Raw genomic sequence first — 19,557 nt, 5'->3', positions numbered from 1 at the left:
GGAAATGCCTTGGGAGACTGGATGAAAAGACCCTGCCAAGGAAAAGGTCAGATAAGAGACAGCATAGTCTGCAGCTAGATAGTGAATGGGGCAAGAGGCTCAGACTTTCAGACTTGCAAGATTCTGTCAATGTAGTTTAACAATAAAGTAAAATTAGCTCATCTGGTTGTGATTCCTATCTGGTTTAACCTGTGAGGCCAACATCAGTCTTCTGAGCCTCTTACCCCACCCACTATCTAGCTGTGGGCTATGCCGTCTCTTATCTGACCATTCACTTAGCAGCGTCTCTTTACCCACTCTCCCAAGGCCTTTCCCACATACCATTACAAGAAATGCCTTACAAGGAATGGGGACAGGCTGAAAAGGAAAAACTTTGATGCCATAATGGTGCTAAGCAGGAAAATGTTTTCACTTGCTGATAAAAACAAAATGAAACAAAACAAAAAATAGTCCCAGATTTTTAACTCCATGATGTCCACATACTTAATGTGTGGTCATGTCAGCTGTAGATAAAATATTATGTGTCAGGTGGTCAGGCTAGGACAATTAGCTTAAACATCTTAAGCCCTATAACCACGTTTTGAAATAATGTGCATAAACTACTTACTTGTCAGAGAGTTGCTGAATTAAGATCTACAACATGATGTCAAATACATTTTTCATGGGTGTATGAATGTTGCCATTTAGTGCACTGCTATAAATTTCCTTCAGAGTAAACTCTATTGAAGCAATAGGACATGTTTCTAAGTGGAAGTGCATATGGCATTATTTTTTCAAGGAACATATTATAGTATATTATCACCTCAATCACTGCGATTGACCAGACTGTCACTGGACAGAGTCCTGCTGGTCGCAACTCGCTTTCCATTTGTCTCAATTCCTGGCTTTTCTTCTCCAGGTTCGGCCAAAGTCCTTGGCTATTGGATCTTCCCATCTCTTTGGAGGTCAGCCAATGGGTCTTTCTACTTCTCTTGGATACCATTCGGCAACTGCTGTTGTCTAATGGCCATCTGACATGCGCGTGATGTGTCCTGCCCAGCGTAGCTTCCATTTTCGATATGGACAACATCATTTATTCCACTTCATGTTCTACTCTGGCTGCTTGGGATATGGTCTTGGAGAGAGACTTTCAGCATGGATCTTTCCATAGCCCTCACTGCTCTTGAAAGCTCTTCCTCTTCTGCCTTTGTTAGTGACCATGTTTTGCTTCCATATAGCACCACCGATAAGATAGTATATATTATGATTGAATTATAATAAGTTATAACCCCCTCCCCCTCATCCATATCATAATACTGGGACTAATTTAGGACACAAATCTGTGTTGTCTCTCTCCACTCCCCTTCTCCAGCAAACTGTTATCATGAGAGTTTCACTGGCTGACACCAGAAAAAAACAGGTTTTGTTCTTTCTAGCACTGTTGATACAAGGAAGTGGCTTTAAAAGGGCATCCAACTGAGAAGAGCTTTACAGCTTAATTATCTGTGAAGTGAGCCAAAAAACTCCAGCTGAATTGCAGAGGGACTGCCAATTCTGTTCACCAAAGGAGTGAAAAAGGAAGCTAATTGGAAAAAAAAAATCTGGAGGACAAAATAGCATTGTTCTATCTTACAAAAAAAGAGAACAAGGTTAAGTAGATACCTTGCCGTGGTGACAAGGATAAGAAGGATGAAGAATGAGGAGGAGAATGAAGCACTGAAGAAGCTGGAGCTGCTAGAAGGGGCAAGGGAAGTCTAAAAGGGTCTGAGATGCAGGTTGGAGAATTTGGTCCTGCAAAGTGGACCTGATGGAAGAACACTACAGTGCCTTGGAGGAAGTAAGGATTTTCATGACTCCATTCAGTGTGGGATGGCCCCTCCAGGTGATTCCGCATGGGGCAGGATACGTGCAGCCAGGAGGCAAGAAAGGATAATGCCCACAATCTGCATGAGGGCCAGCCCGAGTGAAGCTGAGGCAATGTAGAACATATTGCAGCTGACAAAGTCATGCACCTTGCTGAAGCACCCGTTGTGGTAAATGCCTCTGGCATCAGAAGGGAGTGGAGCATGCAGGCAACCTTTTCGGGTCCTGCAGCAGCTCAGAGGCACGGAGCCATTAGGTACCTGTTGCTCCACAGACCAGGGTGAGGAAAACCAATCGCGATAACTCTCTATCCCACAGCAATTCAAGTTACGCTGAATGGAATCCAGGGCCTCTGCTTTTTCCTCATCCTTGGTGTATAAATTTATGGCTTCTCTCAGCCCGTTCTGGAAACCTTCAGCAATGCTCTCACGATAAAACAAGCTAGACAGCCCCGCTGTCAATCCAGCAGCCAAGACAGCCAGCTGGAAGCCCCCATAAGTGCGCAGTAGGCAACGGTGTTCAATGGCAGCGCTAAAGCAACCCAGAACGCCCCACACAATGATAGTGGTGCCAGCTGCCAACAAAATGAATGGGGTGGGGGGGTATTCATTGGTCGATAGCATCAAGTAGGTACCTAATGAAATCTTGGCCCAGATACCAATGGTAAGCATGGTTAGACCTGCTGCCCAGAGGACAAAGCTGAAAGCCATGAGAAAAAGTTTGAGGAGAGCCATGATACCTTTCGGATGATGAGAGATGAGTTTCTGATGTGCTGCTGAGGTGCTTCCAAGGGATGATCCTAGAGAGTGCTCCCTGAATGCTGTCAATGGATGCTCCTGAGTTCCACCTTTAATCTCCACCTTGTGAACTGGATGGTGATGGTTGCCTAATCAGAGATTCTTGAGGAATGCCGATAATGAGACTGCAAGATGTTCCAGTTAGGAAAAGGTTGTGCTGGTGAATGTTGCTGCAGTGTTTTTAGGGCAGTTCTCATAGAGAAAAAGCAGAGCTTGTAACTGGCTCAACCAGGTCAGAATCCAAAATCCAAGCTTGTTACTCTGTATAGTTGTCTGCTGGAGCTGAACCACCAGCACATCACAAATGTGGTTGGACTGTCTCTCTGGTCAAATCTCTAACCGGACTTATTCAACTCTGGGCTTGCAATAAAAGCTGTTTCTAACATTCCAGAGAATTGACTGCCCTCAACCTGTCACTCAATGGCTCCTGTCGTCGTTTCTCCAGTTACATGCCCCACCTTGATATCCCAGCTGCTAATTGGTTTGTCGTGGTTCTCTGGTTCCCCGATGCTAGAAAACCTTTAAACTTCAGAGGTTGCTTTTCACTGAACTGCCACATAGCAAAATCAGCTTCCAGGAGAGCCCTGATTTATTGGCTTAGCAAGCTGATAGTGCCTTCTTTTGATTCTCTCATCCCAAAATATAAGATTCTGTTTAAATGAAACATACTTTTCCCCCCTGCAAAGTTGAAGACCACACCATTTTTCAACACGTCTTACCCAGCACCAAAACACTCACCCCAGCAGTGAATTCCTCATCTCAAAAGTGCTGAAAATGTTACTGTACGCAGCTCTTTTGCTTCATCATATGCATTTCTGTGAGATGCCCCAGTCTGAAAAACAGTCAACCCTTTTAAAATACAATGCACCCAATAGTACTGTTAATGGAGATCAGTGAGAAGCATGCAAGCAGCCTTAGCAAAAATTTCCTTTATTGGTTTATGCATTAATTTAAGAAAAGTTTTAGAAATACACAGAAAGCCCCAAGATATTGGTCAGTACTCTTGCTCCTCTGCAACTAATATATGGCAAGAGGTACAGGATTGCAGAAGAGATGATAGACAGTTTATGTTTCCATCCAATAGATTTATGCCACACTGTTATGTATCTATGTACTGTATAAGAGAGACATTATTTACTCTTTTGTTTAATGGGAGCTCATAAAATGAAAGCATTTTGCAGCTGGGGCAGACAATTAGTCTTGGGCACCAAAGTCTGGTAGTCCCACATTACATATTTTTAACTACACCTTCATACATACAGTATAAAAGCAACCAATGCAATCTATTTAGTTTTCAGCAGTTCTGGATAACGGAGTCTCCCAAAACCTTTTAATAAGTTCGCCCTTACTACAGAGGTTGAATTGAAAGCAAAATTGCTTTTATTTGATTCTCTCATCATGCTAACAAAGAAACACCAGTCCAATTTTTTCCTTCTGGATATTTTCATGGAAGGAATACTGTGTCTCAGAATGTAGTGGGATGTTCTAGACCAGTGTTTCTCAACCTTAGCAACATTAAGGGATGTGGACTTCAGCTCCCAGAATTCTGGGAGCTGAAGTCCACACATCTTAAAGTTGCCATGGTTGAGAAACACTGTTTTAGACAAATGGCTAATTATGGGTGTTTCCAGGTAGACTACAAAGAATTCTGTAAAAAGCCCAGCTTTTTCTCTTCAACAGATTAAGGAACAACGTAGTTGGAGACAAATTAAGGGAAAGCATCCCCTTCTTGATACTCCATGCATTTCTAAGTTTCAAGCAAAATTATTACTGTACACAGTAAAAAAGGCAGTCAAGGTGTTTGTGGCATTCACACACACACACACACAAAATCAGGCACATGTACCACCTATCTTCTTACAAGACAATTCTGAAAGTTTAGCTCACAACTACTAGCTCACAAGCTGTCCTTGAATAGTTCTATTCAATAGGAAAACATCTTTGAACCAGACTGGATATGTCCTGAGCAGGGTTGATGAACATAAAAGGGGGCGGTGGTTTGGTTTTGCCCCACCCCTATAGATGCCCCTGTTTCTGAGGCTGTATAATGAGCCCCACATCAAAAGTACTGGTTTATCTAAACATACAGCTAATGATCACATCAAAGTTTCTTTTTACTTCATGATAGGAACAGAGAATTTAATCTGGATTAGGGTGGTGTGGTGTTAATCCTTTAGGCTCTGATAGGACTGCTAAGTGTAGGGAGAACTGAAGACTTCTTCTTCCCCTCCCAATATTCTGGGGTTCTATTCCACAGTATATCCCCATGTTTAGGGAAAAACATTAAAACATGTAGTTGCTCACTATAGTTTCTATAGCTATATGTTTCACGTTGTTGGAACATGAAACCTAACTCCCAAATTGTGAGATTTAAACTAGGGACTCAGACAAATCTAGTCAACTATTTAAACAGAAACTTACTGGCCATAAAGTAATCTGAATAGAAATTAATATCAAAGGGCACATTAAGCAGCAAGATCAATTTGCTAGGGTAAATAAGTACACAGCACAAATATGTGAAAAGGGAAGCTCATACATTTTCTGATTTACAAAGTTGAAGGCTTATTTATTTTATTTATTCCTCACATTTCTTCACCACCCATCTCGCCAAAGCAACTCTGGGCAGTTTAAGCTGAAGGCTTAACAATTACTTTAAGATAAAATTATGATTCTGTATTTTGAGTTTATGTCAAATTGCTTGATTTGGCATCTGGGTTCATGAAGTCCAAAGTACGCTAGATTCATGCTTGGTTAAGGTCACCTATGGATTTGTGGACAGATTGTTTTCCCCATTTTTCCATTACAGGGTTAGCAGTTTTAAAATAAAATAATAAAATGCTGCTAATTGTTATAAAATACGTAGACTGATCGGAAAATTCTTCTCAATCTGCATTTGAAATCAGCAGCTTGTCCTATTCATAGTAAAGGCAAGAAATCTATGTGGTTTAATAATTTACACGTAACTTGCTTTAAGCTAAACATAATACACTGGTTGCCCTCTGCATTTTACTCTGTGAGAAGAATCCCATGGACTGTGTTACAAGGCTTGATTTATTTGCTTTATTAACAAATATACAAGAACAATGTAGGAGAGACAGAAAGGTTTCTTTTCTAAATTTTTGTGATTTTAAGTTACAAAACTTGGTTCCAAATGTTATTTCTGCTACTTCTAAAAGCTCCAATCCATTAGGGGGAAAAAAAACCTTGATGTGATTGAGGAAGTTGTGTGATTACAGTCTGTTACTGCTCATAGTGACTGAGAAGAGTACTGTGGAGTCCTTGGTGCTCTCTGAGCTTGGTTGTTTGCTTGTAGACATTTCATTACCCGACTAGGTAACATCATCAGTGCAAGTGAGTGTGAGGTTTGCTCCCTGTTTATATGCAGTAGCTTGACCTGCCAGTGTTGGTGGGGGTGTGATAGTTTCTTGATTATGGTATTGTTTTCTGCTTGATTGTTTGTCTGGTGTTAATCCTTGCTTATCTAGATGTTGGGTGCTGGGGAGGATGTGTTCTGATCTTTTTGTTTCCTTCTTAGCTTTTTTATTGTCTCTTTTGAATGGTGTGCAAATGTGGTTTATCTCTATGTGTCTATCGAAGGCTGATTTGACCAAATGCCAAGCTTCCAGGAATTCCCTAACATTTTTGGATTTAGCTTGGTCAAGGATGCTCACAGTTTCCCAGTTGAAACTATGGTTGAGTCTGTCCATGTGTTGTGAGATTAAGGAGTTTTCATAATATCTTCTGACTGCTAGTTGGTGTTTGTGGAGGCGCTCTGCTAGTCTTCTGCCTGTCTGTCCTACATAGTGGCTGTTGAAGTCCTTAGACTGTATGTTGCAGATGAATCCTGATTTTTCTTCTTGGGCTACTGGGTCTTTTGTCTACTTAAGATTTGGGGGGGGGCTTTAGTTGGTTTGTGTGCTACGGTGTTGCTGTGTGCTTGTAATAGTCTGTTGGTTGTTTCTGAGATGTTTTGGTGTACAGTAATGCTATCCCTTTCATAGCTTGTGTTGGTTGTGCTGTAGTTGATTGAGAGGTCAGGCACTTTTTGATAAAGTTGTATTGGTATCCATTTTGTAGGAAGATGTTGTATAGGCGGTCTGTTTCCTTTTTTCTGGTGTTCCAGGTTGCTGCAGCATGTTGGTGCTTGTCTGAATAAAGTTCTTAGCTCTTCTTGTGAGAGGTTGAGTTGTTATTTTGGTAATAGATCCTTTGGTTGGTGTGGGTTGTTTCTCGATAGACTTGCATTTCTAATTTGCTGTCATTTCTTCTGCGGATCAGGATACTTTTATCACACAAAAGTAAGGCTGTACACAACTGTACCCACTCGCCTATAGAGTAAGTCTCATTGAACATAATGGGACTAACGCCAGAGGAAGCATGTGACTTTGGTTAAGTCATGGTTTGTCTAACTACGATTTCTTGAATAAACCACAGTTATTTTGGTTTGTTTGTTTATTTATTTAATGAATTAAATTTGGAGGCTGCCTCACTCCAAATGACTCGGGACAGCTTACACTTTAAAAAAGAACAATTTTAAAAATGCACATCCAGGAAAAGAAAACTCATATGTAATCTCCCAAAGAAAAACCAACAGGGGTTCAACAATCACCCTACCCCAAAATCTGGGAGAACAGCCAGGTTTTCAGGGATGTTCGGAGCATCTTCAGGGCCACAAAAATCCAGATGACCACTGGATGGTAGCAAAGAGATTTTTTTTCCCCTGTATCTCTTTCCTGCCTTCCAGTTGTTATCCCGTTTTCTGCAGCCCAGATACGGTAACCCTAAACATGCCAATCCAAAGAAGGTTTGATCCTAATAACAATGGACAGCATCATCTCTGAAGAAAGCAGACCTGACCACAGATGATGATGATGATGGTAACTATTATTATATTGTATATATTGCGCTTAAAAACTAAACACAGAATAAAGATTTATTAATTGGATTTGAATGTACAAAAACACAAAGTAGACAGACAGACAGAGCTACTGTATGTCTAGGCAGCTCTGACTCTAATGGAAGAGTGGAATAGCAAACAGATAACCTCTTTATAATGAAAAAAGTAAAGACACTAGACACTGTAAAACCGACTATCAGTATCTAACTAGATTAAGTAAAATTAAATAACGTGCAACAGAAAAATCAGAAGAAGCTGTCACCGAAGTCAGCCCAGTTTGATATCACTTTTGTGTCTCTATTGTAGTGTATGTTCTGTGTGTGGTAATCCTTGGAAAGCAATTAGAACCAGCAATATTTCTTGAACGTGGCCAAGAAACTGCATGAATATATTCATGTAGCCACCAAGAGTCAAGCTTAAAAAAAATGTAATTTAAAAAAAAATACACAGAAACAAATACAGAAACAAATTAAGACAGTAATATAGAGTAATATAATAATATATGGACATCCAATGAATTAATTAGTCGTTAAGTTAAATACCAAAGCAAATGCAAGAAAAATAAAACAATCTCCCTAAGAATTAACATACTAAGTTGATAGAAATCACTTAAATATATCACATATTCGTACTATGAGTTAAGCGTAACTTGAAGGAGACCTTATTTTGCAAACTGTAATTGCTTAGCTTCACTGGTTTCCAATTTAAGTGGTTTGGGGTGAAACTAGCTGATCGACTTTCCACCAGGCAGACCTCTTCATGGCAGGATGTATAAGAGACCTCTAGATCAGGGCTGCAAATGAGGATTTGCGATCACAGAGAAGGTCATAGGATGATGAACTGCCCTGTCTGCCCAGCCTTTCAAATTGCCGAAGTCCTAACTTCTTTTAGATATGGCCACCAGAACGACAATCTGAAACGACTCTGGATATTAAGGAAGCTTTTTATCTGCCACTCCTGAATTATTTAGCTAAATTGATTCAATTGTAATGGATGATTTTATACTCTTCTCATAAAAACCCCTTGCTGAAAATGATTTGTATTGCAACTTCTTTTTTTAAACTAATATATGGAGATGGCATACGCTGTCATGCCCCAGACTGAACTGCATCCAGTTGGCTATGTTTGTGAAACATCAAAGAGAATATGTGAGCTCCTTCTAGTGGCTAATCTATTATAAAGCATGTACTGTACTTTTGAAAGCCAGCTGTATTAATTGCTAGGGCTGTGCTGCAATCCAGACTCAAAGGGAAACATGTGGTTCAGAACGTATGAGGTGACCTGCAAACCCACACCAATTCTGAATCACCTTTTCCCTTTTGAATCTGGATTGCAGCACAGCCCTCTTAGTTTCAACTGTTTCTCCATAAAAGTGAAGAATGAAATACAGCTTCTGCTTTGCTTGATCTAGGGTGTCAAATTGTGTACCAAATACTATTTTATGAAATGTTTAGAACAGGGTCCCCCAAAGTGGTCAATATTGACCCCAATGATCCAAGGGACTATCCAAGGGGTTGCTCAATGGCTGGGGTTCAAAAGGGGGTCAGTAAATGTCTAGTACTCAGTAGGTGGTTGAGAAATGATGGAAGGTCGATTGAGGTCAATTAATCTTTTGGGGTCTCTGTAGAGCTCCATACCAGTCCCTAGTTCTGAAGGTGAGGTGGCTAGCAGTGAGATAGTGTTACCCAAAGCTGGATGGTCAGCTGCCAGCGAAAGTGGCCTTGAGTTGTATGTATGTATGTATGTATGTATGTATGATTATTCATAGCACTATTAGTTAAAGTAGCATTTATTAAATTATTTTCATATAATAAATTTTGGGGGATAAATGAACAATCTGAAATTTCATGAAGCAGTCAATGAGCTGAACCATAAGCCAGGGGGCCCTGGTTTAGAAATAAAATCCTAATAAATAAAAATAAATAAAATTCTCCTATATGAAAACAAGATAAATTGAGAACATTGCTTTTAGAAGATTTAGTGGTAGAAATGCAGGTCTTTTATAATTTATAAGGATTGGGTCTCTAGGTCTCTCAATATGGCTATTCCCAAGAACACAGAAAAAGTCTGTGTGAGCAGAGGAAATCTTAACATTATTCTTTCTTTGATGGCACTTGTTCTCACTAAAAGCCAGTTGTAATTTCCCTTTCTATTTCTTGGTAGTTGTCATATCTGAGAGAAAAGGTATCAAGCCATTGATCCTTTTTTATTATCTCCCTCTCAATTTCCCTTTCCAATTTAGCTGCCATTGATCACAATATTCCACCACTCGATTTGTTCCCTCACAACCAGGGTCGGGGATTGGAAAAGTGGAAAGAATGTTAGAAAAACTCAAAGGTTGGCATGGGAGGTGGATGGGTGGATGAGAAAGTGAGTGGAAGAGATGGTAGAAGGAGACGGGAAAGTGGGATTCACACCCTGCTTTAAGTCATGGTTTGTGAAATAAGCCTCAATAACTGGGAGCACACAAGATGATGAAGCCAAAAGCAACTGATATTATGGCATGGTGTAATGTGTGAATCCTGCAAGAGAGTTTGAAGCCATTTCTTCACTAGTGTTTTTTAATGTCTTCTAGCATTATCTGTGCTGATGTAACAGCAATGGGGACAGGCTTGCAGTAATTTATATTATTATAAACATGGCTGGGTGATGATCACAAAACTGAGGATGCATGCTGTGTTCAGGTATTATGAGAGAAAAGAAAGAGGATAAATAAAAGAGGACAGAGAAAGAAGGAAAAGGTCTTCCACCTATTTCAAGCTTTGATCCCTCTTGTTGCTAGCACGTAACAACAAGATTGTCCTAACAGTCAGGAACCACGCTGAGACAAGGAATAGGTCTCCAGTGTTTTATTACTGCTACATTAGACAGAAAATCCTAACAAACTGAAGAAGCGTGGGAAAAACCCAGACAGATAAACCTCAAAAGTCAAGGCTGGTCTGATCTGTGTCTCTTTGAATGGCTGCTTAACTCCTCAGTACTACATGTGCATTTTCCCCCCTGGATAGAGGCCCCCTCCTGCTCACCATCAGTACTCATGACACTCCCAACCTCTTTTCCTTCAGGAATGTAGCCCTCAGCTTCTCAGCCTGGACTCCAGAAGCAAAGAAAGACTTCAACTCCAGCCTGAAGAACAACATCAGAGGTTTCTATATAAGCAACAGAGTGAAGCATTAGTATGTACAGTATGTATGTAAAAATAACCAGGGCTTATACACTGCAACCAGCATTTTGAACTGCACTTAGAAGTTTACTAGTAATCAATATAGCTCATGCAGCAGAGGTGTCACATGAGTATAGAGGTCCATTTCTATCTACCATGCCACCAAATGGTGCAACATGCCTCATAATGTCACAATGCACATTCTGCCCCTTTGCACTTCTGTTGCAATACTACATGCAGGTATGTAAGGGGCGGGGTTTGCATGGCAATGGACATTCCATCACTGCCCTCATCCTCTGTGGATACCTGTGTTATAGTAGTAGAAATTGAGATGGTGGGTTTGTATGCATCACAATGGACAATACCACTAGTGGGCAATTTATTTCTCCTATTACAGTAGTAAAGAAATTAAAATCCCAGGAGAAATGTGGTGAACAATGCCCCTGCAGAGCGAAGCTTCTACTTGAAAACAATTTAAGATAAAGGGGCATTCATAGATATGATCCCCACTTATAATCTGCAATGAATACAATCCACTGGATCCTCTTTCAGAAGTGTGTTCAGATAGGACAAGAGGTGAAAGGCAACTTCTCTTGAGAAAAGCTTCCAGAAGCCTCTAAAGAACCTGGAAATAAAGTGTTAAAAGTCACTCTGTCACAAAATGTCCTCCGTCTCCTGAACAGGAGTTGAAGGTCAATGAAGAAAAGGCAGATACTAAATGTTTCTGTCAAAATCATTTTATGAAGCTAGACATGAATATCTTTCATTTGTCACTATAGGCTAGGAATTTGTGCTCACCTAAGAAAAGTATATAGATACATAGCAGATCAATAAATTGCCTTAGGTAAAACCAGTCTTTTCCTTGTTAATGAAATAATGTGCTTCTTAAATAGTACACATCATATATAATGGACTAGTGCATAGTTAAATGTTTTTATTAGCATTTCCAGATAGTTCTTTTACAAATGTACTAAGGCAAGAGTAATGTCCTGTCTAGGTTCAAACTATATTGATGGGATTTTTTTTTTGAATACCAAAACAACCCCATAAAAATGTGCAATTAGTAGACCTGCTTTTATTTTATTATCCTAGGATTTTAGATACTATTGAGCAGTGTGTCTCTCTTTCCATATAAACACTCAGCATGTTTCCAGATCACTGAAAAGCTTTTCCAGGGATTAGCGCAAGATGCACTTAATTCTAGTTGGTGTATCTCTAATAACTCTAGTTCCTCTTCTTGATTTTTTCCACCTTCAGTATACAATGCCTTATGGTAATCCAGCATTCTTAGTCCTTGGTTCCTGTTCTGACCCAAGTGCCTTGTGTTATTCTGCATGTTGTTCCAGCCCTTTTAATCTATACTCCCATACCTAGAATCGATTGTCCTATTCATATTAATGACTGTAACCACTCACTTCACAGCCAATGAAACCCTAAAACCTGACACTAGAAATCCCAAAGGCCCTTGCAGGAACCAGGGATCTAGGGAGTTCTCCGTTAGAAGATGGGATTGCCAGGCATCAGGACCGTTTGAACAGTTAACTCACATCCCTATTTGCCTTACCATTCCTCATGTCCCTTACCATCTTACCAGACGCTGCAACCAGCATCTGTTTTGAACTGCAGAGATCTTCATTTGCATCTCTACTATGCTGGGAGTCCCTTTATCTTGTCCTTGTTGTTAAAACATACACTGATTTTACACTGCATGAAAACACTGGAATGGTATGAGTTAAACTGCCCTTTGAATGGGTTTCCAGTATTTGAATATTCCAGTTAGTGCCTGGAAATGACATTGTCCCTGATGCCATGTTTCTTGTCACCTGCCACCTCCTTGCCTTACCTAAAATGAGCTTTCAAAATCTTTTAATTAGAAAACAAAAATGAAGAGGAAGCTAAGCATGCTACAAAGCAAAACAAGCTTTCCAACAATCCTTGTGAGTGCCTCATAAAACCCAGAAACTTTGGAAAGTACAATGATGGGTGACTGCAGCTCAGTGCTCTGTCTGGCTTCTATGGTGGGTGGATTGGCCACCAAGGCAATCATTTGCCAAGAGTCCTCTCAACACGCCAAGTGAACCATGTAGCTTCCCACGTAGAACATTTTACTTGGAAGGAGAAAACAATAAATGCATCTAAAATTATAGCACCACCTTTCTTAGATGTAGGAAAGTGGGGGGAGAAAGGGGGAAATTCCAGTCTTCACATCACACTGAGACAGCTTGTCTTACAGGAACCTCAGCAGCTGCATTACATCTCTCACATCCCGTTTCTGTCTGGCCTGTTTAGGTCACCACCTCTTCCTCCCAAAGGACATAAATACAGAAATCCCCTCTATGGAGTCAAGTGGTAAGTGGAGGTCATCTGCCACAATATATGTGTTAGTCTTGGACGTACACACTGACTCTCCTTTCTTGGTGTTAAATTCCCAAAGTGGCTTAGAAGGCTTAGCTCAATGAGATCCATGTCTAGGATTGCATCTTATTCTCTGTCATTGCACCATCTCCAGTTGGACACCTACAATCCTACCCTCGTTTGTTAAAAGGAACACACTTGGGGCTACCAGATCTGGCCTGCACAAATCCAGATGATTTCTAGGAAAGTTCTAGCTTTCTGATGCCATCCAGTGGTTGCCTGGAGTTTTGCAGGCCAAGCAAACTCCACTGGTTTAACAGAAACTAAGAGAGGCCAAGGAGCAGAGGTATCACAACACTGTAATGCTTAATACCCTAGTGTTTCTCAACCTTAGCAACTTTAAGAATTTCCCAGCCATTGGGAAATTGGAGTTGAAGTCAACACATCTTACAGTTGCTACGGTTAGAAACACTACTTTGCCCAACAATCCTCTACAGAAGTTGATAGCCGAGAAAAACTCCCAAACCCAGAGATGGGCGGATCTATACATCGAATTCGACGAATAAATAAAACTGCAGCTTGCAGGGCGCATCCCCGCCCATGCAGGAACCCTCCCACGGAGGAGCTCCAACGCGAAAGCGGTCCAGCCTCCGCGCCAACAGCCACAGCACATGCGCCTTGCTCTGCACCTCGGGAGTTGTAGTTGATCGTTCTCTTCTCCTCCCTTTGCCGTGCAGGAGAGAGGAGCAGGAAGCGAGGCTGAACTACAGCTACCAGAATGCATCGCGGCGCACTTTTCCCCCCCTCTCCACCTCCCCATATGAATGACTAATACAACGTGTTGTCACACTAATCTGCCGCGAGTCCCTGGAGGACTCGTTTTCCCTTTGGGGATTTTTTCTTCTCTAAGTTTGGTCCCGGAACAGCTTTGAGTTTCAGCTGGTGGTTCCTACGCACAAGGCTTCTCCCTTGTCGGGGAGCGGCATAGCTTGGAAAGTAAGTAAGGGGCGAGGTAGTTAGTATTTCCTGCTTAATTTTTGCTGGGAGCAGCACGGAGTTGGCCGAGTCGCTCCTGGTCTGTCCACTGCATGTCGTTGGCAAGGCTTTGACGGTGCAATAGGGACAAAATCGGTTTAATTTTCAGGCAACCCCCCTCCCCGTCCTTTCTCCAAAATGGCCAAATGGGGAAGAAAGAGTGGGAGGTGTGAAAGTGATCTTCTTATTCTTTTTATCCGGGTAGGAGTTTCTGAACAAACGGGCTTTGCTTTATTTTGATGGTGGGATGTCTGCTTGTTGTACTTGTAAACTTTTCTTCTTTTCCCAGCATCTCCCAACTTATCTAGGTAAAAGTCTCTTAAGGGGTTTTCCCACGAGGCAGCTTGATTGGAAAGTTGTGCAAAGGAACATGGCAATGGCATATGGCGCTGGGGAGTCTGAATTGTAGAAAACTTTTCTGGGCCTCTCTTTTTTTCCCAGCAAGGATAGAAAATGACAATATTACAATATAAGCGTGACAATGTAAAGGGACTTTATCTGCCTATTCTTAGCTCTCCCCATATATTTGCTATTTTGCAGAAACTGGAAAAGCAACTTACATTGCTTGCTGGAGATGGGGCAGAGCACACTTTTGCACTTTTTGTTGGTGTGTAATTCCCTTTGCCCTGTAGTAACAGCATTTTTGGTGAAGGCAGTCACTATTCAGCCATATGTATAAATTGTCAGTGACGCAGCTTGTGGAAGGAATTGAGTTGGAGCAAAATTCAGATTGTAACACAACAATATGCATTTAATTTCATGTTACTACTAATGTCATGTTCCAAAAAATTTAAGGTCTCATCCCCTTACTACAATAACTTTTCCATTGTGATAACAGAGGCTTGTTTTGGAGTTATTTGGGTTATTAATGCAGTGGCATGAGAATATTATGTAAATACTGTATCATCTTTTAACATTGTGGCATTTTATTTTATTTATTAATCAAATTTATCACCGCCCATCTCCCAAAAGGGACTCTTTACACTATCATTAAAAATCATTTTAATGATAGTGTATGCACGTGTAACTATCTAATATCAAATTGGCTACCTGCCCATGCTCTATTTCATAAATGTTATGCTAAAAGTAATATACAGTAGCTTAAAACAGCTTTAGATACAACTTAACATGGATAGAAGGCAATCTCATGTGATCTAATTCCAGGGTTTGACTTTCCTATCCTTTGTTATGCCCAAAACTATTGCGACCTTTCTGGCCATATTAATGTGCAGTGGTTCATGATACAGTTTCTAGTATATTGTCCTGTGTAAATTACTGAACATTAACAGGTCACTATCTAATTGACACTATGTAGGAAGGTTTGAGTCAGTGAAACACATTTAACAGCTCAGTTAATCAGAAAATATTGCTTATACAAAGGATATTTTATGGAAGTACGGGCCAAATATGTCCTAGATTGGTGAAAGTGGCTTTAATAAGTTTATTTGTCCTGTCAGTATAAGTTGCTTACTCAACAGTGTAAAAATTGTGCTTATCCCAAACATAATTATTCGTAATTCATTCAAATATCCTCATTAATAAGTACAATTTACTTTTCTGGTGTTTCTGCATCAAGATGTTGTCAGTTTCTGTGCCAGTTCCAGTAAAACTGACCTAGCTAAAACACTCTGAAAACGCACTTACCCCTCATCGTCTTAATTCCTGCATGGATGTGGGTCAACTAAGTCTTGAATGAAGGTGGGTCAACTGTAATTGTTGGAAATTCACCTGGAAGTGGATAGTCTGCAGGTTGGCCTGTTTAATCAAATAATATATGGACATTTGGAAAAAGTTTCAGATTTATAGAAGAGATACCAAACTCTTTGGTTTAATAATTGGGGAAAAATTACCATGCTTTTACCATGTCCTGGAAATTCATGTGTGTTGTATGTGGTACATTACAATCTGCTTTCTCCAATCTTGTGTTCTCTAGATATGTAAGAACTACAACTCCAGTCATTTCTGGCCAGTAGTCATCTTGGCATTAATGGGACTTGTAGTCCCACATATCTGGACAGCACCAAGTTGGAGAACACTGCTTTAACACATCAGATAAACATACATATTTGTCTCCTGCATTTAAGGATCCAGAGTTAACCCTTTGACTAAATATACATTATTAAGATGAAGTATTTAGTCCCCTCTTGTACGTTATGAAGTACAAGAAGTTCATATGGTGAGCTTACTCTGTCTGTACTTTATGAAGTAACATTTAGTTCTTTCCTTAAGTGCAATCTTAAGTTGAAGAATTGTAGTCTAACAGGTTTCACAGTGACTGAAAAGCACATCAGATGATTGCATAAAATCCTGGGAAGATGAGCTAGTTTGATAGGGTGCTAATTCCAGCATCCAATTATTTCTTGGCTCCTGGAAGTGAACATTGGCTCTTCACTACTCACTGTTTTGAAACCTGTCAATGAAGTGGAAAGTGCACTGAGATCTATCCATTGGCTATACAGTAGAATAAGAGAAAGTGGAAGCAGGTTAGTATAACAAAAGAGTATACTACTGTGGCTTTCATTGACCAAAAAATACCAGCGGATGATCTGCTTCTGCCTTCTCTTACTTGATTTAACTTGATCAATTCCAAGGCAATGGGGGGATTTTTTTTTATACAAAAGCTGAAAATAGTAGATTGCAAAGTTTATTTTAAAAAATGATGATCTGTTTGGGAGAATATTTTACTTCATTTGTTTTGAAAACTCTAGTAGTAAATATGGTAACCGTAGCATGGATATTTTATGCAAATAGAATTGGTGCTAAAACCAAACTTGTAGATAGACGATTAGATCATGTGGGATTGTGGTGTGAAAGTAAAAATAGCATATTGTATTAGGATGGCATATATGTAAATGATAGGATCTGTCTTCTCCATTTTTCCACAGAACAATGAAGTGAAAGAGTGTGACTGTCCCAAAATGAGTTTCAGTGTCTGAGGGTGGACTTGAACATGTTCCTAGACCAGTGCCTTTACCGCTATATCAGACTGGTTCTTGAAGCAATTAAATTTTTAACATTTAAAATTTTAAAAATCCTTTTCTAGATGAATCAATGTGGTGACTTAGAGAAAATTAAGTGTCATATCACCCATGGTTTGAAAACTTTCAAACTCAACTGAAATATGTTAAAACTAATTAGCTGTAATGGACTAGGCCACAGTCTGAAAAAGTAAAGGTAGAATGAGTCATTTGTATAGATCGTTTTAAAATACAAAACAGAATCTGAATAAATTAAAGATAAGTTTAAGTAGTTAGTTGTCATAGAGTTGTTGTGACTCATGGCGACCCTATGTATAACAGAACGAAATGCTGTTCGGTCTTGCGCCGTATGCCTGACTGTTCCAATGTTTGCATCCATTGTTGCTATAGTTGTATCAATCCATTGCACTGAAGGTCTTCCTCTTTTCCGCTGGCCCTCAGCTTTACCAAACATGATGTCCTTTTCAAGCGATCGGTCTTTCCTGACAATGTGCCCAAAGTATGAGAGTCTAAGCTTAGTTATCTTCGCCTCTAGAGAACATTCTGGTTGTATTTCTTCTAAAACGGATGTTTTGTTCTTCTGGCAGTCCATGGTATTTTCAATAATCTTCGCCAACACCACAATTCAACTGCATCAATTCTTCTTCTATCTTTCTTTTTTAGTGTCCAACTTTCACAGGCATGTGTGGCAATTGAGAAGACCATGGCGTGAGTCAGACGCATCTTTGTTTTTAAACTGACATCTTCTGAAAACTTTAGATAGGTCTTTGACGGCAGATTTTCCCAGCGCAATACATCATTTGATTTCTTGATTACTATTTCCCTTGGCATTGATCATTGATCCGAGTAGAATGAAGTCGTTGACAACTTCAATTTCTTCTCCATTTATTGTGACATTGTTTATTGGTCCATTTGTGAGAATCTTTGTCTTCACATTCAGGTATAGTCTGTACTGCTGACTACAATCTTTGATTTTCATTGGCACATTTTCGGGAGTAGATTGCCACCACCCGTCTGTCACTTTGTCGTACTGTGGTGGCTTGCGTGTAGCTATGATGCTGGAAGCTATGCCACAAGTAGTTCTACCAAAAGGGTCACCCATGGTGGACAGGTTTCAGCAGAGCTTCCAGACAAAGAACAGACTAGGGAGCAAGATTAAGTAGGTTCAGATATTTCTCTGGAGACAAGGGAAAATTGGAATTTCATTATATGGATTTTCTCTGGTTTCATGTATTCAACGGAAATAGGAGGTGATTCAGAACTCGGTTAGACACTAAAATTATAAATAAGATGAATAAGAACCGTTCTGCTTATTGTTGAAAATGTCAGTATCTAATGAGAAACGTTGGTCTGCTGACAAATAGTGGGAGATAATTAACAATTGGAAATAATCCAATTTCATAAAGAGCAAACATATGGTAACCATAGCATGGATATTTTATGCAAACAGAATTGGTGCTAAAGCCAAACTTGTAGATAGACGATTAGATTGTGTCGGATTGTGGTGTGAAAGTAAAAATAGCATATTGTATTAGAATGGCGTATATGTAAATGATAGGATGAATTTATGGAAAATTGATCAAGTTTAATTGAACGTTGTAGTAATTTTCTGCTTTTCAATAATATGGTTTAATGATTCATAAAGATGATCATTTATTGTATTTCTTTTTCTATTGAGACACGAGCTAGTTAAGTTTGATTTTACAACAAAGTTTCTTAGGGACGATGTACATTTAGGGAGTTAGAGTATATTGTTTATAAATAGAACAGCAAATTTTTACTTTCAAAGATGTCCAGCCTCAGGAAGCCACCGATGGGTGACCACATATTGACTGATTCTCTATAGTTGCAAAGGAGCGCAGTTGAAGGTCACAGTGTGTGAATTATTTAGCTAAAAGTACACTTCAGCCTGTCAGATTTTCAAGCCACAGGTAATAACTAGCCTCATCCAACAAGTACTGACTAAATACCCCTTTGTAGTTCCATAAAGGCCAAAAGAAGAAAACAGTGGGTATATCCAGACATGAACAAATTGAAATTAAGAGAGCTTAAATTAGACAAATTTGTAGTGAAAATTTAGGCTTTTTTCCTAGCTGGCTTCAAGTCACACTCAAGTCTCATTGATGCAAATTATCGTTTGCAATTTCAGGATTATTAGCTGTCTTTATATAGATTTATCCAGTACATTCTGGGATATTAGAAATTAATTTAATACTTAGAGTAGAGCATATCTAAAAATAATACTATTATTTGTAACATTACGCCTTTCAGCACAGGGCATTCAATAACATTTCTGATTTAAAGTACAAGTATGAATGTTAAGTCAGTATTTAAATGAGAAAATTACAATTTGTGTCTGTAAGAAAAAGAGCTGTGCCCCTTTCTTCTATAATGTTAATTTCTACTGTATGGCACACCGTCTTCCAAACAGGTTTGGACACTTGATATGTTGTTAATGATACTGTTTAAATACATTGTATGAAATTAGTG

The 19,557-nt window shown here is 39.6% G+C and overlaps 1 protein-coding gene across 1 annotated transcript; it reads right to left on the bottom strand.

Annotated features, from left to right (window-relative positions):
* Nucleotides 1-1,838: 1,838 nt before the first annotated feature.
* Nucleotides 1,839-2,576, bottom strand: LOC134500734 (tetraspanin-7-like). Its single transcript, XM_063308102.1, has one exon. The coding sequence runs from the start codon at nt 2,574-2,576 to the stop codon at nt 1,839-1,841; it is 738 nt and encodes a 245-aa protein (XP_063164172.1).
* Nucleotides 2,577-19,557: the final 16,981 nt, after the last annotated feature.

Source organism: Candoia aspera, chromosome 7 (genome assembly GCF_035149785.1).
Source record: "Candoia aspera isolate rCanAsp1 chromosome 7, rCanAsp1.hap2, whole genome shotgun sequence".
Classification (NCBI taxonomy): Eukaryota; Metazoa; Chordata; class Lepidosauria; order Squamata; family Boidae; genus Candoia; species Candoia aspera.
This window is presented reverse-complemented; position numbering and strand designations above follow the sequence as displayed.

What these genes read in the sequence shown, in the direction of transcription:
- LOC134500734 (XM_063308102.1), bottom strand. Translation starts at nt 2,576, where the DNA reads ATGGCTCTCCTCAAACTTTTTCTCATGGCTTTCAGCTTTGTCCTCTGG.